Source organism: Oculina patagonica, chromosome 8 (assembly GCF_052425735.1).
Source record: "Oculina patagonica isolate OP01 chromosome 8, crgOcupat, whole genome shotgun sequence".
NCBI lineage: Eukaryota > Metazoa > Cnidaria > Anthozoa > Scleractinia > Oculinidae > Oculina > Oculina patagonica.
The window spans coordinates 11,036,590-11,064,477 of NC_135765.1; the positions used below are offsets into that span (position 1 = coordinate 11,036,590).

General features: G+C 37.7%; 3 protein-coding genes and 1 long non-coding RNA gene across 5 annotated transcripts in view; 2 read left to right on the forward strand and 2 right to left on the reverse strand.

Annotated features, from left to right (window-relative positions):
- LOC144662524 (uncharacterized) overlaps window positions 1–27,888 on the reverse strand; it is a 167,832-nt gene that overhangs the window by 33,161 nt on the left and 106,783 nt on the right. The window contains exon 11 of the mRNA XM_078523346.1: window positions 19,503–20,298. Coding sequence (XP_078379472.1) covers window positions 19,503–20,298 — 796 coding nt within the window. The remainder of the gene's footprint in view (window positions 1–19,502; window positions 20,299–27,888) is intronic.
- LOC144662666 (uncharacterized) lies at window positions 8,494–17,783 on the forward strand. Of its 2 annotated transcripts, none has more exons than XR_013572501.1 (2): window positions 8,494–8,842; window positions 16,581–17,783. It is a non-coding gene; the product is annotated as an uncharacterized LOC144662666 (long non-coding RNA). The 2 variants fall into 2 exon arrangements; XR_013572500.1 differs by having other exon boundaries at window positions 17,003–17,783.
- On the forward strand, window positions 10,606–17,783 carry LOC144662519 (uncharacterized). The gene has a single exon (XM_078523342.1). The coding sequence runs from the start codon at window positions 10,704–10,706 to the stop codon at window positions 16,464–16,466; it is 5,763 nt and encodes a 1,920-aa protein (XP_078379468.1). The 5' UTR covers window positions 10,606–10,703; the 3' UTR covers window positions 16,467–17,783.
- Window positions 20,344–27,888, reverse strand: part of LOC144663113 (NLR family CARD domain-containing protein 4-like) — a 33,650-nt gene continuing 26,105 nt past the window's right edge. The window contains 4 exon segments of the mRNA XM_078524051.1: window positions 20,344–21,815; window positions 23,475–23,576; window positions 24,914–25,060; window positions 25,893–26,556. Coding sequence (XP_078380177.1) covers window positions 20,344–21,815; window positions 23,475–23,576; window positions 24,914–25,060; window positions 25,893–26,532 — 2,361 coding nt within the window. The 5' untranslated portion in view covers window positions 26,533–26,556.

Genomic DNA, 27,888 nt, shown 5'->3' on the forward strand with positions numbered 1-27,888 from the left:
CGAAATTTTAAAAGCCCGCTTTTAGAAAGAAGTAGAAGGCGTTAAATTAAAATTTGCGCATTTAAACCGTCATAACTTGCTGGCAAATTTTAAATTAAAAAGTCCGCTTCTGTTATGACACTCTAGAGATATTGACTGATTAGTTTTTGACAAGATCACAGTGTGCTGTCTCCTACTCGTTCGATTCCGCAAACCCTGCCACAAAATCATGTTCTTCCCAATTTGGCACTAACGTGGCTATTACATCGCCGTTAAGTACAATCTACCAAATAAAAGATGACATACATGATCTTTTATCATGTCTTTATGTCTCTGTAAAATTTGAGCTTAATCGCACCCATAACAGCCGAGAAATAAGCGTTTTTAAAGATGCAGGTCAAGCAAAATTTCGCTTCATGAATTTATTCATGCCGTAGGTATCCCCGCGACCTTAAAGTATCCCCGAAAGAGAGAGAGTAACATCAGGAACATCTCGCTGTTGTTGGCCATACCTATTAAGTGACGTAAATGAGAGTTGTTGTTGTTGTTTTTCTTTCAATAATTCAAAAATGAACAAAACTTCAGTAGACACGTTTAATTAAAATTTTGGCACGATGTTTCACACCGGCGAAAAAAACAAATGGCCCAGTACCGTGGATAGAAAAGCAACAGCACGGAAAGCAAGTCGCCTTGAAAAACTTAAATAACTAGACAAAAAGAGACGTCGTTTGTATGTCCTTCTCGACCTTGCCGAGCCTGGCAAATCCTCTTCGCAGGAGAACTGCCAAGTACTATCTGCACACAGCTGTTTATTAAAATAAGAGCTTTCTCGAGTATTTCCCTTTTTGTTTTCTTTTTATGTTGTTTAGCTGTTGCTGTAAAGGGCCACACATCGCTTGTCAGGTGCTGGAATGGAACTGAAAAGACTGTGTAATGTAACAATGATTTATTCGCACTGAAGAAAAATAAAATAGTTATATATTTAGGAAGCCACATCTACTCTAGCAGGTTTTCATGCGGGTCCTTTATCTAGGTGGAATTAAATTTTAGAAATGTCGGTCTTTGTGGAGGGAAAAAAAAGGAAAACCCGGAAAAAAACTGTTGGATCAAGGAAAGAAGCAACAACAAACTCAATCCACATACAGCTAATTTCAGGAAGGTTGTCTGAAAAAGCACAAAAGTGCACGCGACAAGACCGAAAGGTGTTCTCGGCATTCACTTGTATTTTGCATATTGGCCTATAGGAATTGTACAAGTTTGTATTTTTGCACGTGAAGATGTTGTTTTTCCTATCAGCTAAGTGGGACTTTTTCTGTAGCTTACTTTTTTCTGTCGCTTGTCTTTGAATTTTGAAAATTCTTCTAAAATTCGGCGTGGCTAAAAGTACCTTGTTTCCACATGTGTAAAGAGAAATAAAACGTGCAAATTCGAGTTTGTCGTGTCGCTGTCTTTATATAGTATTAAGCAGGTGCAGAAGCTCTCTACTTCTACCCAAACCACCTGTCGGTATTGTTGCGTGCACGTAATCGAACCCGGGCCATATTGGTGAACGGCGAGCGCTCTTACCACTACAAAACTCTGCTTCCCCAACACTCCCAGTTGGACTGAATAAAGGGGAAGAAAGCTTTGTACTTGCTTTGCTCCCTCGTCAGTGTACGTTGTTAGTTGTTCGCAGACTTGGCTGTTATGATCCCTGATTGAACATGGCAGGCTATTGTTTTCGAACGCACCTTAAATTTATGCTCTGACATAGAGTGTTATGCTTACACAAGGCTGTTATGCTCGGAAACGTCAAAAATCAATTACGCTTGAAAAACGTAAAATGTTACTATCAGCCAAATTAAGCTTATTTTGCTCACTTGAAACACATAAAAAATGTAAAAACTGATTTCGCTACCTCTGTTTTCGATATTTATAGCTCTGAGAAAAAATAAATCTGTGATGATTTCATAAAACTATGCATGGCGAGAGAGTCTTAGTTTGTCTGTTATAATACTGAACAGGTTAAAACTACAAAACTGGACCTCGATATTGTTAGCGTCATGTTTCCATACCCAAACTCGATATTTGCTAGTCATTGTCGTTATTTCTCGTAGCTTTAGGCCTTTACCTTATCAATTACCCTTTATTTTTGGCTAAACTTTGATCTGACCTACGAAGGAAATAAGATGCGGCCAGGTCCAGCAGTTCCAAGAACGAGCTCTAAAATTTTGAAAGTTTGTCACCTTGTTATATTTTAATTATAGAGCATCTTAAAAATGGGAACCTTTCAAATTTTTGGGTGTGTTTCTTAAAATAGGAGCTGAATAAAAAGCTTATAAAACAGAAACCTCGTATATCATGTTACGCAATGGTAGACACAGGTCGAAATAGAGAAATTTACGTCATGAAATTTTGCTGATGCTCTGAAGTACGCGTATTTTGGTGTAATGTTTCATCCAAACCATAAGCACCCCAAAATGGCCACAATTGCTTAAACACAGCTTTTCACCATTTCATGTGACAATTTCTTGCAACAAATTAATTTTTGGTAAAGTTTTAAACCTTATCCTTTTTTAATATCACATTCTTATATCGGCCTTTTTCTTCTTCATCCAGTGCAAAAGAGAACTTGATTGCACAGTCCACTTATCGCGCGCGTGGTACTCGTCGCGCATGTCATCAGTTCTCGCGAGCACTACTTACTCGTTGCTAATAACTTGATTTCTTTTTCGGAAGTGTCACAAGCTCTCTATCAGTACGAGTTTACAACAAAAACATTGTTGAACCGAAGAGGAGAAGAAAGCTAGTAACGATAACAGAAAAACCGGTCCATTAAAGACATGAATAATGAAACAAGTTTATTTTTGATACGTGCTCGAAATCTGTTGGCCCGGATCAATGGCTAATTAAAAGAAAATTTTAATAAAATATTCCTTTCGTCTGTTCTTTGTTTTGCTTTGCTGTTGTTATAAAATACCACACAGCGTACGCGTCAGTGGGGGCAAGTTTTCCTGGCGGGGGCAACTGTTTTTTTAGTTTAGTTTAGTTTTCTATTTTTTCTTTGCTTTTCCTAGTTTTTGAGTCTAATGCTTGCGTGCGCTTTGCGCATGCGCATTAGACTCTTTGTTATATGAAAAAAGCTGTTAGCAATCCCAAGGGAATGGTTCGGGATCGATAATCGTTCGCTGTAATGTAGAAAACAATGATCAGCTGCAAGAACGGACTCCGTACGGACACGCACGATTAGTTTCAATTAAAAACAGCCAATCAGCGACACGTGTTCCCACGCATAATTAAAAGTTCTTTCTCAAGTCACGATTATTCAACACTTGAACAGGACGTAATAATTTTCCAGTAAAGACATTTGTAAGATTTTTGTGAAAATAAATCTTCGTTTTCAGTTCAGTTAAGCACTTGTGTTTTTAAGCAAGACGTCTTTGAGAAAAAATATTTCGACGGCGACTCGCGTTTATTTACACAATGCGACCAAATATTTATTTTGTTTTAAAAAATAGAAAACTTTACCTCGTATTTTGTATTTAAGTCATTCGAATTTTGACCAATTTTTTCTTTACAGTGCAAACAAAAACCTTCAAAACTAAAAGATGTACATGGATAAATGTAAATCAAGTTACGCGACTAAATCAAAATGCGTTTGTTTGGCCGCTTTGCAGTATTACACTGTCCCGGCCTTTGCCATACACTGAAATCGAATTTCATGCTTTTACGACTCTCAGAGATCTTAAGTTCTTCTTACAGCTAGAAAAATCATAAAATGGTTACATTGATATGGAAGTGATGATTCGCGAAATTTGTACATCATGATAAACAGTCTTCGCTCCTGTGTATGGTAGCTCGATAATAATTGCCTAGTTTCCAGCGTTCAAAAGGTCATCATTATATTGACGTGAGCATTTACACCCGTTTTTAGGAAAATCTGTCACTAAGTGCTTACAGTACAATGGAGTAACAGTCACTATTTCAAGTGCTTTTATTGCAAAATCTGTTTCAAGAGTCATCATCAAAATGGTGAAAAATCTGAAAGAAAACGATGTGAAGTTCTTCAACCCTTGTTGTAATGAACATGCTTTTTGTAAATCGTCACGCAATCTTGTCCAAATGTTTAATCGTTTCTGCTTTTACGGACAATACGGAAGAAGTAACATCAACTCCTGTTCATACTTTAAATTTTGTGAAGCATATAACATTTATGACTGTTTCGTTTTCATCCATAATCATCCACGATGCCCCTAGCTTGCTATAAGCATTTTAAATTAAACTCCCGAACACAAACCTCTAACCAATTTTAACCGGCTTACGAAAACCGCGCAATGTGTATCACTATGCCATACGGCATTAGACTCATGTCACCCTTGGTGACCTATTTTTTGGTTTTCCTGGCAGGGGCAACTTTACCACCCCCCCCCCCCCCCACTCCCCATCGCTAGGTACAGCCCTGCTAGGTGACAAAATTAGCGAGAAGCAAGGAAATAATCTGCTGCCTAAGTGGCTAAACGACATACGGCAGCTCCTTTCAAAGTTGTTCTCCGAGTTGTAGCTTGTATGCCACTCATGATAGTGAACTAAACTTTCAATTTTCCGTTCTATTCTTGCGCTTAAGCTAGTTCTTTTTCTGCCTTTCGATGTTTTCAAGAGAGGATAAGGGGACAGAGAGGTAGTCTCCTAGTCTAGGCCTTGGGATATGTCAAAGACAGAAAAGTTATATTTAGCTGCGTGCAAAACGGAAGTGTCTGTTTTTCTTGGCTTCCGCACACGCCATTCATGATCAAGGCGTGAGAAATGTCATTAACAATAGCGGAAACGTTTTACTGATGAGAGCGAGTTGTGAAATAAAATTTTAGCAGGAAATATTAGGAATAAGGGATAGATTCTACATTTTTTTTTCAAATCCAATGGCTCGCGAAGAATGAAGTCAAAACCATATATATTAAACCTGCATAAACAGGCAAAACAGATAACAGATAACAGACCCCAGTACGCCTAGAGATACTCTTACATTTCATTCATGCGGTGCCAGACCATACGTGCGAACAGGGGAATAAAAAACCTCCGTTATTTCGAGCTCAAGCGACAAAACGCCCGATCGAATACGGCACAGCGTCTCTTTGAAACAAATATATATCTTTATCGACATTCTCTGACGAATCAGACGAAACCGGAAAAACACAGATACCGGTATGTCATCTGTGATAAGATACATCACACCTTCAAGCAAAGTTAATTAAACAGCCGGGTGCGGCGTCACAAAATAAAAAAAAAATTACACTTTCAAAGAAAGTTTCCTAAAAAGTCCTTCCAGAGCGAACATTTTGAGAGATTAAAACATATCTTGCAAAATGATATCAGCCAAATCAAACCGCACGGGCAAAACCATTTAGCAAATGAGAAAGGTACAAACTGCAGGAAACCATGCAGACTTGTATGACCTCCAGTCTACACTTTTGGAGTGCCATAAACGTCTATTTTACCTAAAACGCTTCCCAATAATAATTAAAGTATGCAGAAGGAGAAGGCCTTTTTCGAAAGCCTCCTATCCTATGTTGTCGCATTAAAAAAGCAAATCGCTTAAAGACACTCTTCTCAGAGCGATACTTAAAAGACACAGCGGTTAAAAAATCAGGTCGCAAATAGTAATAATAAACAGTAGGGTTCCTTGTAGGCAAGAGAAAATAATATTTTCTCTTGGTGTAGGCCTGTCATGATTTTTATTTAGCATCTACAGAAGACGCTTACTTTGGAAAGCTTCCGATACAATCTATCATTGACATCAATATCGTTGCCGAACTCTAAAGTAAAACGCCTGTAAAATGCCCACTAAAAATGACATGCTGAATGTTAATTAGCCGATAAAACAAATGTCACGCTGGTCCGATTTATTGACTTTACTAGAACCGGAACTACGCTTTCAAGTTGTGGGCGTCCGCATATCTAAAAAAATCTCGATGATTTGGTAAGTGCAGAATGCAATATGGAACAATTGAAAGTATGATGTTTTATATATGTTCGTGTTTATTTGCTTTATTTTACTTTCGGAAAAACTGTTCACAGGCTACTTGTATTCTTTCCCAGGTGTTCCTTACGCTAATCTTTGCAAACGTATCACGACACTTTTGTTCGTTTGTAACAAAATACTTTTGTCTTCCTTGAAAATGCGATAACATGAAACTTTTGTTTTTTGTTTGTTTTACGGCGGCATCGATGACATTTGTTTAATTTAATTAAGTTACGGTTTAGACTGCACGAAAGACGATTCTCAAAAACTAAAGAAACAAATCTAATCAAAAAACATATTTTTCGACAGGTTTCTTAAAACGCAGTAAAGCTAGGATATTTGTTTCCTGGTTATCAGGTGTTCACGCCGAAAATCCCGGTGCAAGTTTTTGCATACCTAATTACGAAAGCGATGTGAAAGTCTCAAAATCTAATTTAATTAATTTGCGGTTTTTACTTGGCGCCAAGAAGTCTGCAGGAAGCCTACCGCAAACACGCAATACAAGCGATGTTCATGATTGTTCCAGAAAACAACGTAGACTAATCTGCGCATGCGTTTGGTGTAAATTACGTTGAGTAGTACCACAAGGAGAGCAAAGGGTTTTCTGAAACAAATATATACGTTTGAGATCTTCATATGAAAGTAACGTAGATGTGCTCCAGGTTTTACCTAGGGGTACGGTCAGGTGCTCCCCACCCCCACCCCCTTCACAAGGAATAATTAATTAATTGATATTAATTAATTAATTGACTATTAAAGTTTACACCATAGCGCTTTAGGGGTTTAGGGGTTTAGGGGTTTAGCGGACGACAGCCCCAACAAACCATCACAATAGTGCATTCTGCACTAATAACTTTTCTGTCTTTGACATATCCCGGCCAACGCCCTCTAAGTCCCTCTCTGTCCCATTATCCTCTCTTGATGTTTTGTTTTGTTCCGAGACTTCTTGTGTGCTTGCTTTTTAGTGCAGAATGCACTATTGTGATGGTTTGGTGTGGTTGGCGTCAGCTAAACCCCTAAACCACTAAACCACTAAACCACTAAACCACTAAGCCACTAAACCGCTAACGCGGTGTAAACTTTTAATCACCAATTAATTAATTAATATCAATTAATTAATTATTTCTGTAAAGGGGGGAGGGGATGGAGAGCACCTGACCGTGTGCACTTGGTAAAACGGGAGTATATTTACGATACTTACAACTGAAGAACTCAAGGTATATATTTGTTTCAGAAAGCACTATGCTCTCCTTGTGGTACAATTCTTTCTGGAACAAAATACTTTGTGCTAAACGCATGCGCAGATCAGTCTACATCACGAACATTGCGTGTTCTGCAGAAGGATTTGTGTAGACTCCGTGGCGCCAAGTTAAAACCACAAATTAATTGAATTAGACACTAAGGCGTCATAGCAGTTCATGTGAAATAATTCTTGATATGGCAACGCTGTTTTCTTAGAAAAGGTGATCTAGCATCTCATAATTAATTGATAATATCTGTGTTATAATCAATGTCGCCTTGTTTGCAGAAAATAAATCACGTTACCATATCATCATGATACATCCGTTTCTGACAAAAACAAAAGTATCTCGTTTGCTGTTTCAATATCAAACTGAAATTCAAGCTATCGAAAATTAAAATAACAGGGACGTGTTTAGAAATTTTGTATTAAAGCCTAACGTGGTGTGCTTTTCAATGCGGTAGAATTCCTGTAGAATCCGTGGCGTTAATTTAATTAGACTTAAAAGGCATCACAGCGATCTGCGAGAAAAACAACAGTATCATATTACATCCGTCACTTCCTTTCCTTTGATTTGTTCTCCATCGGTTGAACTAACCTCCGTTTTATTTTGTAAAACCTCTGCCTCTTTAGTGTTTGAACATGCTTTCGTGACGGTTCCGACATTTCTTGAAAGAAATCTTCACACTACGTGCTTCTCGGCTTCATGCTTGAGTGAGCGTGTGACGTGTTCACCAGACCGTGGCGAGAGCATGTTCTGGCGCACGGAATGCCTTAGCGTGGGAAAAAGCCGCAATTTTTTGGGACAATTTCGGGGGGAAAAGTCGCAATTTCGACATTTTATGCTTTGTAATTCATAGTTTTTGCTCTGCTCGTGCACTGTTCTGAAAATTTGTAATTTTTTAGGTCTTTTTCTAAATGCTGAAGGGCACAATGCGGTATGATTCTTGTAGAATCCGTGGCGTTAATTTAATTAGACTTAAACGCATCATAGCAGTCTAAGAGAAAAACAAAGGTGTCATGTTACAAACCTTTGCACGAAAAGCACAAATATCACGTTTGCTGCTTCAATAGTCTTTTATAAAACCAAGTTAGCGAAAGTTGACATAAAAAAACAACGGGTTTAAATGATTAAAAACTTTCTTTACTAAAAAAATTGTGCTCTTAGAATTTCAACTAATCGCCCGCTTGTGTGACGTTTCAATTACGGCAATCTTTTTCCCGGATGTAGGTTGTCACGTGATTTTGTTGTTTGCTACATTTCTTACGATCCGCCATTTTGGAAAGTGGAAGGAGGTAGGACAGCTCGACTAATCTGCTGATTAGTTCGTGTACAAGAAACATTAACGAGTGTTGCAGTGTTCACGTTTATGCTGAACACTGCTTATCTGCATCTAAGCTCACTTACTTACAATACGCACTACGCGTTAGCAAGCGCCCACACTAAATTGAAGCTTCGTGTACGTGAGCGTTTTTTTTGGCCGGGCAAAAGCTTGCTAACCGAGGTATTTGAGTAGTATTTGAGTGGTAATTGTTGGACCTAAATAGTATTTGAAGTTTGACTGTTGAGAAGACTGCCCAGTTTGGAGAAAGACGTAACTTGCGTGAGAATTCATAACAAATTAAAGGTAAGACGTATTTCAGTTCAACTTAAAGCTCATATCTTGATCTTGTTATCTGGAAGCAGTTGATAGGTAACGTGAATATCTTACCATGATTTCACTCATGCAGTATAGAGTGGCCGTGGGTTTGCACTATACTTTTCTGAAAGCCAGAGAAATATCCCGTTGTGTAAAAGGGCAGTTTTGGTCGACTTTGTTGTTTATGTTTTATGTGGAAGCGATATACTTGCCTGCATTACAGAGACAAGCACGTTTATGGCAAATGAATTATTATGTCAGGTTTTGGTTCACTCAAATGTGGTTGTATCGCTTTTACCTTCCAATGGTAATTAGATTAGCTAACGATGTTGAAACGAATCCTGGACCGGCTTTCTTTTCTGTGGACACATCAAAAACAGTTAAAACTACTCATAGTACTTCTATGATGGTGTTAGCATTCAGATTATCTCAGCTGGGATTAAGACCCCTGGATGTTGGTGGTGCTGGAGATTGTTTTTTCAGAGCTGTTTCACATCAGTTATATGGTACTGCAGCTTATCATTTACAGGTGCGAGCAGTAGGTATTGAGCATCTTAGAAATCACCCTGAACATTTTATTGAAAGCAATGTTGAATATTCTTGGTTGGACTATTTAAATAACATGTCTAGACAGGGAACTTGGTGTGATAATCTCATTATACAGGCTGTAGCTAATGCATTAAACTGTACAATTTATATCGCGGAAAGTGCTGAAAACTTTGCGGAGAGTAATGTTATACATCCTGCCGATACACATGAAAGACCCGGGGCAACAATTTATATAGGACACTTGGATGAAGTTCATTATGTTTCAACTGCTCCCATGGAGAATGAAGAATGCAACTTATTTCACGGACAGCAAAGTCAAATGGCTACTCCAAGTAAATTACCAGCTGTAGAAACTGAAGAGAGAACCTTATTTAATGATAAAACTCAAGCTTGTATTACACAAAAAGACAGTCCAATACTTCAAAAGTATTCTGATACTCCTCCTATTAATGATAAAGCGGAAAAACGTAGAACGTATATTAGGCAATATATGCAAAAGAAACGGGCTGATAGGCAATTCAGAGAAAGAGAGAATAAGCAGAAACAACAGAAAAGGAGAGAAAACCTTGAAGCTTTCACAAGTTATAAACAAGCAAGTCCAGAGAAAGTCAAACAAAGAAACAAGAAAACAAAAACAAGAGGACGAGAAAGTAATCTAGAGAAAGTTAGAGAATGCCAAAGACGGCGTTTTCTTAAATATAAAGAAGCAAATCCAGAGAAGGTCAAACAGAGGGACAAAAAAACAATAACAAAACGACGTCAAAATAGTTTAGAGAAAGTTAAAGAGTGCCAAAGAAAAGGTTTCTTAAAATATAAAGAAGCAAACCCAGAGAAAGTTAAAGAAATGAATGTAAAATCGACAACAAAACGAAGAGAAAATAATTTAGAGAAAGTTAAAGAGTGCCAAAGAAAAGATTTCTTAAAATATAAAGAAGCAAACCCAGAGAAAGTTAAAGAAATGGGTGTAAAATCAATAACAAAAAGGCGAGAAAATAATTTAGAGAAAGTTAAAGAGTGCCAAAGAAAAGGTTTCCTAAAATATAAAGAAGCAAACCCAGAGAAAGTTAAAGAAATGGGTGTAAAATCAATAACAAAAAGACGAGAAAATAATTTAGAGAAAGTTAAAGAGTGTCAAAGAAAAGGTTTCCTAAAATATAAAGAAGCAAACCCAGAGAAAGTTAAAGAAATGGGTGTAAAATCAATAACAAAAAGACGAGAAAATAATTTAGAGAAAGTTAAAGAGTGCCAAAGAAAAGGTTTCCAAAAATATAAAGAAGCAAACCCAGAGAAAGTTAAAGGAATGGGTGTAAAATCAATAACAAAACGAAGAGAAAATAATCCAGAAAAAGTTAAGGAGTGCCAAAGAAGAGGTTTTATTAAATATAAAGAAGCAAATCCGGAGAAAGTCAAAGAAACGGACATTAATAAAATAAGAAAACGACGGGAGAATAATCCAGAGAAAGTAAAAGAATGCCAAAGACGAGGTTTTAATAAGTATAAGCAAACATATCCAGAAAAAGCGCAACTAAACTACACAAAATACAACGCTCGCCTTCAAAATGTGAGAGATAGTCAAGACGTTGAAATAAACATCGAAAACAAGTGCAAAGACCCTGGTCAAAATAGAAAACGAACAAAGGATTCAGGCAACAAAGAATTCCAACAAGAGACTTGTAAACGAAAAAGAACTGATAAATTTGTGCAGGAAAATAAGGAACAAAAATGTCAATGTTCGCTCTACCAAACAATGACTAAACGAATTGAAACTTTTCATAAGAATATTAAATGTGGCCCAGAATATATCTGCACTTGCTGTGACCAGTTATGGTACAGATCATCTGTGACAAAATGCAATCCAAATGTTTATAAAGTGTGTCCACAAAACATCCTTAAAATATCACTAACTGGAGTTAAAAGTTTAAATGATATTGAATGGATTTGTTCTACGTGTCATTCTAACCTAAAAGAAGGCAAATTACCAAGTTGTGCCAAAGCTAACAAAATGACCTTTCCCGATAAACCGAAAGTATTAAATCTGACTGTTCTTGAAGAAAGACTTGTATCACCACGGATACCATTTATGCAGATAAGGGAATTACCTAGTGGTGGTCAGTTGAGCATTCATGGTAATGTTGTTAATGTACCAGCCAATGTCAACTCTACAGTTAATGTTTTACCAAGACCAGTAAACGAATCACAGACTATTCCAATTAAACTAAAGAGACGTCTCAGGTACAAACATCACTATCAATTTCAAAATATCAGACCTAGCAAAGTTTTAGAAGCTGCAAAATATTTAGTTCAGACCAGTCAATTATTTCAGAATGAAGGTATACAAGTTTCCGATGGTTGGCTGAAAACAGTGAATGAAACTAACGAGGAGTGGTCAGAATTTCTTGAAAAGCTAAACAGCAAAACCTCAAATACGGATGAAGAGATTTATCATTCAGATAAAAACGAGGATGAAGAAAATACATTTGTGAACAAAAATGATTACAATGACGACAGTGATAGTGATGATGACTGGTCTGAAGAAAGAGAACGTCCTTCAGGAGTTATGGATACTTTACTTCAAGAACCAGACATGAATGAATATGGGGATAACATAATGAGCTTTGCACCCGCTGAAGGAAACAGGCCATTAGGACTATTTATTGATAAAGATTCTGAATTTCTGTCATTTCCAACTATATACTGTGGAAAACGTAGAGCAGATAATAATGACAGATTAGTTCCTGTGCATTATAGTACAATCTGCAAATGGGAGCTACGAAGTCAAGACAGAAGGGTTGCACAAAGTGTCCCAAACATTTTCTATAAACTAAAGAAGTTGCAAGTTAAGCAAATTCAAGGAAGTGCATCACTCTCTCTTCGGAAGTGCAAAAAAAAGGGTAAAAAATATACAGCAGGTGATTTGAAATCAGCAGGATCTTTGGAAAAATTGATACATCTTGATGAAGGCTTCAGAGTCTTTCGAAATCTTAGGGCGTCACCTCCGTACTTCGAGAGATGCAAAAGAGACTTGTTTGCAATGATCCGTCAGCTTGGCAAACCTACGTGGTTCTGTTCATTTTCAGCAGCAGAGACAAGGTGGACTCACTTGCTAAAAATATTAGGACGGCTTGTCGATAAAAGAGATTATACTGACAATGAAATCAAAGATATGACTTGGCAAAAGAAATCAGACCTGATTAAAAGTGATCCTGTCACATGTGCGAGGAACTTTGAACACATGGTCCAATTATTTCTACGTGACATTATAAAAAGTCAACTGAAGCCTATTGGTGAAGTAGTTGATTTTTTCTATAGAGTTGAATTCCAGCAACGTGGTTCTCCACACATACATTCTTTGTTCTGGGTGAAAAAAGCTCCTCAATATGGAGAAAACGCAAATGACGATATTATTAAATTTGTTGATAGTTATGTTGCATGTAAGGTTGATTCAAATGAACTGGGTGATCTGGTTAATTTGCAGAGACACCGGCACTCAAAAACTTGCAAAAAACAGGGACATAAGATTTGCAGATTTAATTTTCCATTACCACCAATGCCAAGAACGATGATTTTAGAACCCCTTAATGACGAGAATGAAAAGTGCTCAGAAAAGAAAAATTATGAAAAAATAAGCGAATTATTAGATAACTTAAAATACGACGAGGAAATGAATTTTGAAGAATTTCTCCAGAAACTGGGTTTTACAGAAGAAGAATATATCATGGCTCTAAGATATTCACTAAAGCGTGACACACTTTTGCTGAAAAGATCTCCATCTGAAATAAGAATAAACAACTACAATTGTGACTTGTTGAAAGCTTGGCAAGCTAATATGGACATTCAGTACATCTTAGATCCTTACGCTTGTGCTGTATATATTTTGTCATATATTACTAAAGGACAAAGAGGAATGAGCAAGTTGCTAAGAAGAGCATCTGAAGAAGCAAGCTCTGGTAATAAAGATATCATGAACAAAGTCAGACATATTGGAAACAAATTTCTCAATGCTGTTGAGATTAGTGCGCAAGAAGCAGTGTATTTGGTTTTACAAATGCCTTTAAGAAGGTCATCTCGTGAATTTCAGTTTATTAACACATCCAGCCCAGAGGAAAGAACGTACCTACTGAAAACAATGGATAAGCTTCAAGAACTACCAGATAGTTCTGAAGATATTGAATCTGATAACTTGATCAAAAGATATCAAAGACGACCAAAACAAATGGAAGAATTGTGTCTAGCTGATTTTGCAGCGTGGTATAATTGTAAAAAGCAAAATAAAAGCCAAATAGAACACAGGAGTCAAATTGAAACTTCTACTTCTGATGACTGTCTACCTGAAAATGATTTTGATGATAATGTTGATGACGATGTCAGTGACGATGAAAAAGAAATGTGTATTGAAATCGAACTAAAAGGTGGATTTAAACTTGTCAAAAGACGCAAGCCAAAAATTATTCGTTCAGTACGATTTAACAAAAACAAGGACCCTGAGAATTACAGCAGAGAACAGTTGATGTTATACACTTGTTGGAGAAATGAAGGCAAAGATCTTATCGAAAAATGTAAAACTTACCAAGAACGATATGAGCAATTTAAGAACACCATAGCCCAGAACAGACAACGATATGAATGTCACACCGAAGTGCTTGACAATGCTTTAGAGAATAATGACGATGATGAACTTGAAGAATTTCCAGATGTTGCACCAAATACACAACATATTGAGAAACAGGATCGAGAAATAGGGGCAAAACCAAGTGCATTATTTGGATGCTTTGATCCAGGAACAAATAAACAACACAATCAATATGATTTAATGGATGATATTGGTATTTTTCCAAGAACTAACGACGATGAAGACCTTGTGCTTAAACGCATGACTGATGATGATTTCAGAAAACTTGTTCGTTCACTTAACATTAAACAAATGGAATTTTTCTATCATGTCTTGCATTCCATCAAAACTAGTGATGAGGCACTTAGACTGTTTTTAAGTGGTGGAGCTGGCGTTGGAAAGACTACGGTTACTAATGCTCTGTATGAAGCCTTGATCAGATACTTGAATAGTGTACCAGGTGAAAATCCCGATGAAGTCAGAGTACTTAAAGTAGCTCCGACTGGGAAAGCGGCATTTAATATTAGCGGCAACACTCTTCACTCTGCCTTTAAGATACCTGCCAACCGAGGTTTTCAGTATTGTACACTTGATAGAGACAGACTTAACACTATTAGAGCACAGTTAAGAAGACTTGAAGTTATTTTCATTGATGAGATAAGTATGGTTGGCAGTGGCATGTTTACATTTTTGAATTTACGCTTGCAACAGATCATGGGTACAGAAAAACTATTTGGAGGAGTTAATTTGATAACTGTTGGTGACCTGTTTCAATTGAAGCCAGTATTTGATAAATGGATTTTTGAGAATTCAACAGATTCCTATAGTGCATTAGCCACAAATATTTGGCAAGAACATTTTAAGATGTATGAACTATCGGAAATCATGAGACAAAAAGATGACAAAGAATTTGCAGAGCTTTTAAATCGATTGAGAGAAGGGAAACACACAGAGCAAGACGTAGAGGTCCTAAAAGGAAGGATTTTAAAAGTAAAGCCAACTGAAAGTAGTGATTATCCTGTGAACGTCACTCACTTATTTAGTACTAACAAAGCAGTGGACAGTCATAACATTGAAATATTCAATAATTCGAAAAACCCAAAAGCTCACATCTCTGCAATTGACGTTATAATTGGAGATTTGTCTGATGAACTTAAGGAAAAAATGAAACAAAAAATCCCAAGTGATCCAACCAAAACCATGGGATTGTATGCTGTCTGTTCTGTTCATGTTGCAGGGAAGTATGACCTAACAACAAATATTTCGGTTCTTGATGGCATGACCAATGGAGCTGAATGTACCATTGAAAAAATTGATTATAGAGTACCTGATTCGACCAGACCAAGTATTATATGGGTTTTGTTTCATGATCCTCACATTGGCCGTCATTTCCGAAGAGAATATGCACATTTATATAATGTACAAATACAGAGCACTTGGACACCAATCTTAGAAATCACAAGACAATTTAGAATTTACAAACGAAATCAAGTTCAAGTTCTTCGTAGACAATTTCCTTTACGACCAGCAGCAGCAAAAACAATACATCGTTGTCAAGGTGATACACTCAACGAAGGGGTTGTTGATTTGCCAGCTTCAACAAGAGAACACATGCATTACGTTGGTCTTAGCAGACTTAGGAATATTTCGGGTTTACATGTTTTAAATTTGAATGAGAAAAAAATTGCAGTGAGCAAAAAAGTTACAGATGAAATGACTAGACTAAGGTCGGAAGCATCTTTAAAACCATGCATCCCTTTTCTTTATGAAATATCAAATAGTAAAAGTAACTTGAAGATTTTGTTCCAGAATGTAAGATCTTTGCATCTCCATATTGAAGATGTAGCCTGTGATTATAGTGTTCGAGCAGCTCATTTGAATATTTTTGTCGAATCAGCTTTATGCTCAAGAGACAATGATGAAGCATATAACATGGATAATTTTCGCCTCTACAGAAATGACCACGATCCAAAAAGTAACACTAGAACAACATACGGAACAGCTATGTATGTCAGAAATGATATAGTGTGTGCCTGCAATCCCTTTAGATGGAACTACAACAATACAGAAATGACTGTTGCCATTATAAAGTTCCCTGTTTGTCAAGTACATGTTGTTGGTATCTATCGCTCAAAATCTAAAGTTGTACTTTCTAAATTAATCGAAGCGTTAGAACACTTACATCAGACTATTCTTACTGAGCCACAGACTCCAGTCATAATTATGGGTGACTTTAATGTGAATCTTATGGAACCCTCTTCTGAACAAAAAGCGTTTGTGAGATATATGATCGAGCAGAAAGGTTACACTCAGCTAGTAAAACAGTACACGACAGATTATAAAACTCAGTTAGACCACATATATACAAATATTCCACATCAAGTTCAAAGTTCTGGTACATTAGAGTCATACTTTAGTGACCATAAACCCATTTTTGTTCGTCTTAACCTATAAAATTTAGCTTTAAAACAAATGATTTTCCATTGCAGTTTGTTATTTTCACAGGATACAGGGATGATGAGGTTTTTAGTTATAGCTCAATTTGTTTTTGTTACCTTTTGTTTATAGTTTTCTGCCTTAAGATTTTTTTGTCTTTTTACCACACTCTTCTTAATATTGAGAACCACAAGGCCAAAGGGGAAATGTAAAGCATTGTTGTTATTGTAGTTGTTGAGTAAAATGTTTTACCTCACTCTTAAAAGAGTGAGGTACTAGTGTTACAGTGGTCAGGTAGTGACACAAGTCACTACCTGTTGACCCTCCCCGGAAGCTGTCACAGTTAAATGTAAGTTGTATTTACTGTCCATGGTGTTAGGTGTTTGAAAGTGAAGTTTGTTTTTGCAATGTAACTTGATATGTATGCTATTAACAAGGCTAAAACATTACATTTTAGCCTTGTAAATAGCATTCATTTTATGAAGCGAACATTATGGACATTAACTTGATATAATATGGTTAAATTTTTGTTTTTGTTATGCATTGCATTGCAGACTGCTGTTTGGAAGAAAGTAGACAGAATGATGATGCTTTCCACAAACATTTAATTTCAAAGGATGTAGTGTACTTTCAAGACACCTTAAAGTACTGCAGATGCGATCCTTTATACTTTCTACTTGTTTAAAGATACTGAAGAACAGTAATGGACGTTCTTCTTACATGTACTACATGTCTGTTTCATATGTAGATGTTTCATACATCGAACTTATGATATTTTATGGAATGCACAAGATCATCCCATTTCCAACAATACTAGATGATGCTCTAAATATCCCGCTGAAAGTGCCTGAAAAAGTTTTGCCAATGGAAGTTATTCTTCATGGTCTACAATTTCACTAAACTGAGTTCCAGGAACAGTTAATGTGGCTGTCAGCTGGTCTAAATATGTCACTGAAAAAGATGAAAAAGATTCGTGTATGTGCAGCCCATGGTCTGCTTAATAACAATTCAAGAGACACTACAGATGGTACTGTGGAAATACATGTGCATCTCTGATTATGTAAAATGACCCTTCAAGGATTTATAAAAACACCAAAGATGTTACTCAAAAAATGTTGCCATAGTCACCAACGTTTATAACTTGTAGATGTACATAATTATACAATGTACATATACAGTAAACAATGTGGACATCAAAAGAACAGACCAAAGTTACCAAGTTACTGCCATTGCTGATTTAACGTAGGGCTGGGCTACTCAGTCCAAGAACTACTGCAGTAGTGTGTCTCAGTTGTATGTCTTTCAGTTGTTATCAACAAGGTCTCTTAAACATGCCATGACGAGTAAGAGATAAATATATATATTTTCTGTTCAAAAAGTACACACGCTGTTAAGATTATGACTGTCAATTAAGGTTCCTAACAGCCTACAGATCACGAGGGGCAAAGCCTGAGCCAACTGTCAAAGTCTTGTACTGCGTTTACACCCGCTCCCACCGCCCCCCCCCCCCCCCCCCCGCCAAAAATAATCAGCAACTGTTCTTTAGACGAACCATTGGTGGACAGTGTGTACTTTCAACAGCCACCGTCATCCTAAGTGCATTAGGTTTGGATGGGAAATTGAGAGGCAAGGCGATGGCGTGTTCATGACAAGGTCGAAATGTATTACGTTTCGCCTTTCAATGTCTTACCGGAAATAAATTGACGCAAATAAACATAAAAACAGCGTTCCAAACTGAAGAGTAAACTCATTTGACTTATTCTCAATGGAAATTATTATTCTGTCAATTGTTTTTCCATATTGCATTCTGCACTTACCAAATCATCGAGATTTTTAAGTTTTATCATCTACAAAAGAAGTGCAAGGTCGACCAAGTCATCGTCTCTGTACTCGTCTAGAGTCCGAATAGTTGTTTTGATTTGGCTTATATAACGCGCTTCAGACAAAAGGACGTTTTGAATTTCCAGAACTTCCCGGCCCCTTCCCCATTTACCGGATTTGAGCTTGATGAAGTCATATAATGACTAGAGTCTGTGAAGTGATATGGTTGAGTTACCAGCCGGTTTGGATAACTAACAAAAAATCGAACCTACAATGTACTTTGGGATGTCCCTCCCTCCATGTAAATCCAAAACTCTTTATACAATTTAGAACTGATCTTTATGCAATTGAGCTAGCCGAAGAAATATACATGGACAATATCCACTCTTACGAGTTGTGCAAGAGGGAAGCGCTTGGAACAGACAACAAAGACAACAATCACCTCTCGGGACTAACCCAACTTTAGTTTATTCCTTGGGTTAAAATCAGGTACAAGCAAGTATGTAACAAGATCCAAACAAAATTTACAAGCGATTCTACTTTAATTTATCACTCATTAGTGTCAAAACATCTCAAATGTTGTATACGTTGTAGATATGCCAAAGGCTATTTTAGCGACTTTTGATTTTGTTACAACATCCAAAAAAACGTTTAAAGCTATTTTCACACTAACTCAGCAATGTTCCAATACCGTAAAAAATGTTACCACAATGAAATAAAAAAATATATACACTAACCGATACAAATAGGTTTTGATTATGAAACCCTTTGAAGACTGAAAGTAGAATTCGAGTACTGCATGTTTTATAGAAGAAGATATTAGAACACCGTGTCCCGACAAAGGCAACGCCCTGAACATATAATAACTTTATCTGTACACGGTTAAAGGTTAAAGCTACTAAGCTCGTGGGGCCCTGTACAACTTAAAATTTAAAAATATATGTTAAAGATATAAAAATATTAATAAATTACAAAAACGTTCTTTAGATTAAAATGGTATAGAGGTAGAAATGTATGACAAACAGTCTGTTGTAAAAAAAACACCGAGAAGCTTACAGGATTTACTTTATAACCAATTTTCACTAGGTACATTATTCGTTTTTGGTTCCAGTTTATAACTGAAAAAAATACGGCTTTTAATTCAAACTAATAATAACTATTGACCTTAACAATAAATTAAACTACGCTAGTCTACTCTAAAGACAGTGTCAGTGCTGTGTTGACTTTCATTGCCTCAGCAAGTGAAACAGCGCCAGCGTCATCAATGTTATTGCTTGTCAAATGCAACTCCTGCAGTGTTGTGTTGACTTTAATTGCCTCAGCAAGTGAAGCAGCCCCAGCATCAGCAATGGTATTTCTATTCAAATACAACATCGTCAGTGTTGTGTTGACTTTGATTGCCTCAGCAAGTGAAGCAGCCCCAGCATCAGCAATGTTATTGCTATCCAAAAACAACGACGACAGTGTTGTGTTGACTTTGATTGCCTCAGCAAGTGAAGCAGCCCCAGCATCAGCAATGTTATTGCTATCCAAAAACAACGACGACAGTGTTGTGTTGACTTTGATTGCCTCAGCAAGTGAAGCAGCCCCAGCATCAGCAATGTTATTGCTATCCAAATACAACGACGACAGTGTTGTGTTGACTTTAATTGCCTCAGCAAGTGAAGCAGCCCCAGCATCAGCAATGTTATTCCTATCCAAATACAACGACGTCAGTGTTGTGTTGACTTTAATTGCCTCAGCAAGTGAAGCAGCGCCAGCATCACCAATGTTATTTCTATCCAAAGACAACACCGTCAGTGTTGTGGTGACTTTAATTGCCTCAGCAAGTGAAGCAGCGCCAGCATCAGCAATGTTATTGCTATTCAAAGACAACGTTATCAGTGTTTTGTTGACTTTAATTGCCTCAGCAAGTGAAGCAGCGCCAGCATCACCAATGTTATTTCTATCCAAAGACAACATCGTCAGTGTTGTGGTGACTTTAATTGCCTCAGCAAGTGAAGCAGCGCCAGCATCAGCAATGTTATTGCTACGCAAAAACAACCACGTCAGTGTGGTGTTGACTTTAATTGCTTCAGCAATGGGAGCAGCATGAGCCCATCCAAGGCCGGTAGTAATATCTTGAAGTTGAAGACACGAACCAAAAACTTGTGCTAGTGTCACAACAACATCACTTTTTGCTCTTTTTACATTCCGTGATGCAATCCAGTGCAACGTCCACACTATCTTTGCCATGTTTGTTCACTTGTGATGTTATACTTGCCATAAGAGCCACTGCTGTTTCTTTACATTGCGCTGATACAATGCCACAAGAAAACGAAAGCACATGTTTTAGCTCATGGAAATTACTGAGGTCGGAAATTAAGTGGTCGGGAGTAATTTCTTCATTAAGAAGCTGGCAACTAAGATAGAAGCCAGCGAAGAATTCTTGGAAACTCTTGTGTAGAAACGCGTAACGTCGACACGTTCTTAGTTTGCTACCACCGGGCTGCACTGACAAAAATCCGAATCCAGGTAATTCACTTTTATGATCTGCAAACTCGCTTTCTTCGAAATCTAAGTTTTCTTCATGTAAACCATTCAACGCTATCCAGCCAAGGTGTTTTAATTGGGTTTTGTATACTTCAGTTAGTTTCTCGCTGGTTTCTGATAATCCTTTCTTTTTTCTGTATCTTCTCAGAACACACTCTGTTATTTCTAGGTACATTTCAGTTCTACTTTCTGGAAAAATGCCTTGAAATTCGTCACACAGAAGGCAAAGAAGTGCCGTGTTTAGAGGATTTGCCGCCATTTCTCTTAGGATTTTATCGTTCTTCAGCTTGAGCAAGAGCTTTTCAGCCAACGCCTCCATGCTTTTGAAGTACTTGCAGATGAACTCTTTTACATCTTCTTCGGTAAATCCTTCGATCTCCAATAGGTTGTCACAATATTTTCTTACCTTCATTCCAGCCTCGTGCCGTGCTGTAACAACTAAGTGGCACTTCGGAAGCACTCTTCCTTGAATGATTTCTGAATACATTGGCAGTTTACTCGAGGGTAGCTCATCCAATCCATCGAGTACCAGCAAAACGTTTGACTGATTGTGGCGAATAAAGTTGAAGAATTTTTCTCTGAAGCCTTTTTCGATGTCTAGGGGTAGAAGTTGGCCATCAATGGCCTCCCAAAGGTCAGACTTGATATCACGACATTTTAACAACAACACGGTTTCGAATCTTGGAAAGCAACTCTCTGCTTCTTGCTTTCCTGTAGCCCAGTCATAAACGAGCTTTTTGCAGTAAGTCGTTTTTCCCATACCAGGCTTCCCCTCAATTATCACTGTTCTTGGCTGCGAACATTCTTCACGCGGTTTGAAGATAGCAGACATGTTGACGATTTCGTCGGTTGCTGTTCCTCTTGTTTTCTTCCTGTTGATCATTTTCAGTCTGGTAAAAATATCATTTAGATGAAAGTGAAACTCCTCGCACCAAGGAAATGGTGACAGCCACCCTTCACGGGATTTGTAGAGTTGGCGAATTCCCTCAATAAGCTCAGATGGATCAAAAGGATCTAGAAATACATTTTTATATAATTAATACAATTTTTAAATGAAGGAGCTTGTGGCTCAACATTAATGCCCTTAAATCATGATTGTATTTTGACTGCGTCTCTTCTATTTGGTTTCAGTACGTCTGACCTCCGAGCGCGGGCAAGTAAAATTGCTGAAATCACAAACCAACACTATTAAAAAACCACTTTCACTAAAGTTTTTGTTGAATAGATCGTTCTCTGGGTTATGTTTAAACAATTAGACGCCTCGCTCTCGGTTTCTATCGACACTGTATAGTTGACGCGGGGCTTCGCCTCTTTCCAACAATCAATTAGATTTAAACCTCGAGCTTGCCGTCTTATTGATTGTATCTCGACGCAATTACAGCAAGAAACCAGAAGTGTTGCCACTTTTAATTTATTCACACATCCTTTCGCACAGTGATTATCCTAACAGCTTACAGCTGAATTTTGATTGATTACATACGTATGTGAATAAGTTAATGATATTGGGAGGCACACTGGCCTAATGTTGAGCTACAGTTCATCGGACTCCGGATCAGGCAGTCCTGGTTTGATCCCTGGCCAAGGTCACTGTGTTGCTGTAATGCTAGATCTACGTATACGTCTTCCCAGGTAAATACGGCCAATGTGCATCTCGCCATATTCACATGCTTTTTTTATTCAAGATCAGAAACTAACGGCACTTTCGTCGTGGCAACCTGTGCATCTTTTTTAACAAATAGACGCCCGCAGTACAGGAATAGATATTGATAGGACCGCGTAATTAGGAAATTAAATACTTTTTATTTTAAATGTGTTTGAGTGCCGGTAGTTCGCAATACAGCCGATACACCAAATCCCCTGGCTTGGATTTTCGCCCTTTTAAAAGAAATTTGGGAGGGTTCCCATGCCACGGGGCAAAGACAATTCTTGACTCCGGTGGTATTTAATCGGTAGATCTAGGTCATCTAGATCTTATCTGTAGGTCGTGGGTTCAAATCCTACCGGGGTCAAGAACTTACTTTGACCCGTGGAAACCTTCAAAATTTCCTTTAAATGATGAAAATCCAAGGGGATTTGGTGTATCGACAGTATTGCCTCCTACTGGCAGCTCAATACATTTAAAATATATATTTAATTTAGTGCAGTATAAGAAGTCGGTTTTACTTAATAAGCCATCTTCCTCGGTCAAAAATAATGCACAATTTTTGACGGTGTTAAAGCAAGGTAGTACTGACCTTTTTCCTCGCTTTCTTCTCTTGACATGCTCAACTTTTCCAAGCTTTCATTCATGGTTAACATTTCACTTTTAATCTGCTGGAGCTTGTCTCTGATGTTGTCTGGGGATCACAATTTGAATCACCTTTAGTTTAATCTAAAACTGCAACGTCATTTAAAACGCGTTCTGTGGTTTAATCTTTAACTACTATTAGGAACTACGCTTGCGACGGTTTGCAAATTACTACATAAATATTTGTCAGGCATTTATTTGGCTATTCTACCAAGGCAACTGTCATGTTTGTTAAGTTACCTTCGATATTTTCCCTTAAATGAAAAAAAAGATAAAATAAAATAAATAAAACGCTACTACTGCTGCTGGACTAAACCTTACCATTTACAAAGTCTTACAAAGTTGACTGTTTTATTTGATCTCTGTTTCTTAATTTGGGAACTTACCTTCATCCTTTGTTTCTTGTCGTGATGCCGTCAAAGCGTCCAGCTTGCCACTGATATTTCCTATTTCACTTTTCATCTTGTTGAGCTCTTCTTGGACTCGTCCTGATGATTGGAAACGTTTATCGCTCTTCAGTTTAAGGACCAAAAACGTTAAGACAAACAATTTTGTTTGCATACAGAGTTTTCATTATTCCATTTTATTTTATGATCTCATGGTAAATCTAAATATACACATGATCAACAAAATATTCAGCTATGAAAAACTCCCTAACAGCATGTATTTTTTCTTTCACCTAATGTCTTTTATTCTCCCTGAATACACCGCACCATCAACGTCCATACATAATTCAGTACCATCCCCATCAAGGAATGGGATTTTTAAAACAGTAGTCGATTTGTTCTGCAATCTTATAAGCCATAAAAAAACTTCATAAAAACCACGAGAGAAGCGAGTGTTTTCACTGTAAACATTTAGGTATTTTGTTATATCATTTGTATGGTCTGTTTAACAATTAGACAACGAAGGGAAGCCGGGTCAATTATAGACTGAAGAAAAAGAGGACAAGAAGTTTTTATCCTTTTAAAATAAACCATGAAGAATAGCAATCAGAAACCTACAATGTTATTTTCACCTTTTCAGCATTGAAAGGTCACTATGAGGGTGTTCTCGACAATAGTCATGTCGTTTAATTTTGACTTCACAGAGAAGTCATTTTGTCATAACCGAATGCAAGTTTGTACTAAAAGTTATTCGTTAACAATATTCAGACTCTCGCGGTTCGCATAAGAAAATGAGAATGCTCGACTAAAAGAGGGGCAAAGATATCTGGTCGATTTGTTTTCTACAATAACATTAAGACCCTGTCCACATTAATGCGCAAAAATTTGAGAACGGAGAAATTTGAAAACGCCGTATAAAATGTTTTCCGTCCACATTAATCCGGATAAATTTGAAAACGATACGCTTCATCGCATGCATCGTTGCAACGCATGCACAGAGCTATTGTTAAGCTAATCAAACCTTTTGCTTTGACAGAGATCACATGACTATTTGGCGTCAGCGTTTTCGAAAAGCTCCGTTTTCGCCCGTTTTTGCCGTCCACACTAGTGCGTTTTCAAATTTCTCCATTTTGGAGAGCGCTTTTGAAAAGCTCCGTTTTCGGTTACCGAAAACACCGTGTCAGTGTGGACGGTTGGCCTATCCGGAGAAAAAAAGATGCGTTTACAAATTTACCCGGGTAAGTGTGTGGACAGGGCCTAAATATTAGTTTAGCAGGAAACTAGTTAAGAGAATAGTCAATGTGAATCGCACGTGCGTAACAGGTAACGTCATTTTTAGGATGCTTACTCTAGCTCTTTACCAATGATCGAGCGAGAACACCGCCAGTTAATGTAAACTTGTGTATATCATTGCTAAGTCTCTTCATTCAGCGACTGACCTTCATCTTTGTTCTCCTCTAATAAAGCCGTCAAGGTGTCTAGCCTCTCTTTCATCTCTTTCATTTCACTTTTCGTCTGCTCTGATGAGTCTCTGATGCTTTCCTTCATTTCACTTCTCGTCTGCTGTAATGCGTCTCTGATGATTTCTGAAGATTAAAATTTACTTTTACTTTAAACTTATTTAGGCATACAAATATTAATTAATTGGTTGTTTGGTTAGTTTGTTCGTTAATTGGTTCGTTCGTTCGTTCTTTCATTCATTTTTAGTACTTTTTACATATGCCGAATGTGTCATAGATGCACTGATCCAAATTGAATCTTTTACCAAGAAACGCAGGTTAATACAAAAGAAATATTGGGGACACGTTTAAAACTGAAAGCTTCTGCATCCAAATTTCATTTAACCTGTTCCAGGCTCTTGCTCGTTTCTCCACAATCTAATGCCCTACTTTTAATCGTCAGTGGTCAGCTCCTGGGTTTTAACATTCACACTTGCTTCTAATCATGCATGATACTACCACATGACCTTACAGAATAGTTCCTCGACTATACCGAATTAGAGATTTCCTGTTCGTTTTCCTTTGTAGTAGCCGTGTAACGCTCAGTTTCGTTTGCATGTATACTACTTCCTCCTCCGCACGAAAATAAAACACATTTAACACTGGGTACACTGTTTGCAGGCCAAATTGTATATCTGAAATACTTGTGCCCAGCCACCTACTCAGACGTCTTGGGGCTTCTCACACAATTTTTCCTCCCCATCGTGGGGCAGGAATGTGTGACAAGCTAAACAGACATCTGTGTAGGAGGCAATTTTGTGCCAAGAGTAAGGTTTTATCTGTTAACGAATCCACATCTTCCTCATTCAAAAACGTTGTTCTCATGGATTAGGATTATTTGTACCTTGTCGCGGCGTGATATTTTGTTTTCATTTTGTATGTCCTATCTGAAAAAGTATCAAAACATTGTTTATGTTACCTTCCATCTCTTCAAGTTTGTCCTTGATGCTGTCATCATCTTTCTTCCATTGTTTCATGAGTTCTCGATAATGTTCCTCGATATCAGGATCCATGCAATCGTGTTCAAGGTTGTCGATGTATGCTCTATAACTTGATCCTCCCAATCTCACCAGGGCCTCTCGGATTTCTGGCCAGTAAGTGTTAAAACGTGTATCATCAACAGAGGCTTGACTGGCATGGCCGTATACAGTATTTCTGTAATACTTCACTCGGGCGATGTCATCTGCAATGCTTGTGTCTGCAGGTGGAGGAAGCGCATCCCAGCCAAAAACAGGAGGACTCAAACCACATATATTTCTAAGAAGCACCGTTAGAAGGGTTATATCAAAGCCTGCTGATGACACAGACGAAGGGACAGGAGGGTAGAGCTTTCCCCATTGCGTAGGATTAAGGACTTTCCTCCTCCCTCTATAAAGTGATTGCAAAGTAGCATAATGCACAGAATGACTGGATAAAGCTGCATGGAGAGTCGCTGGTGGATGTATTTTATCAAATGTGACTCTCAGTGCCTGGGATCCCACATCCACCAAGAGACGGCACAGCCGGGCGTAGTTTGTCGTCTCCTTGGTGGACACAAAAGGTGATGGAGCAGAAGCCATACATGGACTGGTCACCAGCTAAACCTGCAAATCAAACCAATACACTAGTTAACTAAACAGCACCAAGGAAAAAGAAATAAATCTCGTTGAGAAGTTACACGCAAACTACGTATACCTTTTTTTCCTGTTTCACAATTTCCACCAGCCCCTAGTCATCGCTTTTGTTTATATTGCGTCCGTTTATTTATAATTTTGGGCCTTAAACGTTAAAACTTGATAATAAGCGTACGCTTCATCTTAGTCTGATAAAAGCACCACTCTTAAACAGACAAATCTTTCTTGGATAGATATAACGATGATGTCATTTTCAGATAAAAACTAAAAGAGCTTTTGTGCTTGCCTAAAACATTCAGATATGTCAAGAACTAAACGCTAATGAGATGCACGCTCTTTTTGATAAGTATTACAGAGTGTCTTTATATTCTGTTAAATATAAAGAATTGTGAAAGGAAATGACAAACTAACCAAGCTAAACCAGTCAAATATGAAGTACATATTATTCCAACTCTGTTTTCAATTCTGTACATAAGCAAATTTTCTAAAGCAGAAATGTCTTACCGTACGTGATATTTCTCGTTAAAGTTTTCAAACATCAAGAAATGAAACTGTGTCAGCTCAAGAGTGGTACTAAAAAGGACAACAAGTTAAGTCTTAGACTACACTCCAACGAAGAAAATAACTCACTAGGAAAAAAGAGGAAGAGGATTAAATTAACCAGCGCTAGCATTATCTGCGATCACCAACACCAAAATCATTTCCATCGATCACCAACACCACCGGCCTTTAGCAAAACAACCACAAGTACCACTACCACTAGCAGCAGTAGCACCATCAACATCGCCTCCACCAATTCAATACTACCACTAAAACTTCCAACACCACCTGAACCACCACTAACATCAGCACCACCATTACTGCCAGTACTCTCACTACCACCATTGGCATTACCACTTAAGCTCCCATCAACATTTGAACCAAAAACTGAAAAACCACTTATAATACCAGTATTAAACAGTTATTCCACCACAACACCAGCACTTGCACCATCAATACCAAGGTCATGGATGGTCCAACACTAGTTCCATCAACAAATCATAAACATTGATACTGCCACCAATACCTTTGCCAGCACCACCAACACCCGCCTCAACAAAAATAAAACCACCACCGCCACCACTTCCACCTGAACTAAAAATTATGTCGTCACCTACACTACCAATACAACCAGAACCACCAGCTGCCTACTACCAGCAACATCTATCACCTGCACAACCACCACATCCCATCAGCACCGCGAATACCACCAGCTTCAATGCCACCTGAACCATCACCACCTCAATATACCAGTAGTACAAT

What these genes read in the sequence shown, in the direction of transcription:
- LOC144662519 (XM_078523342.1), top strand. Translation starts at nt 10,704, where the DNA reads ATGGGTGTAAAATCAATAACAAAACGAAGAGAAAATAATCCAGAAAAA.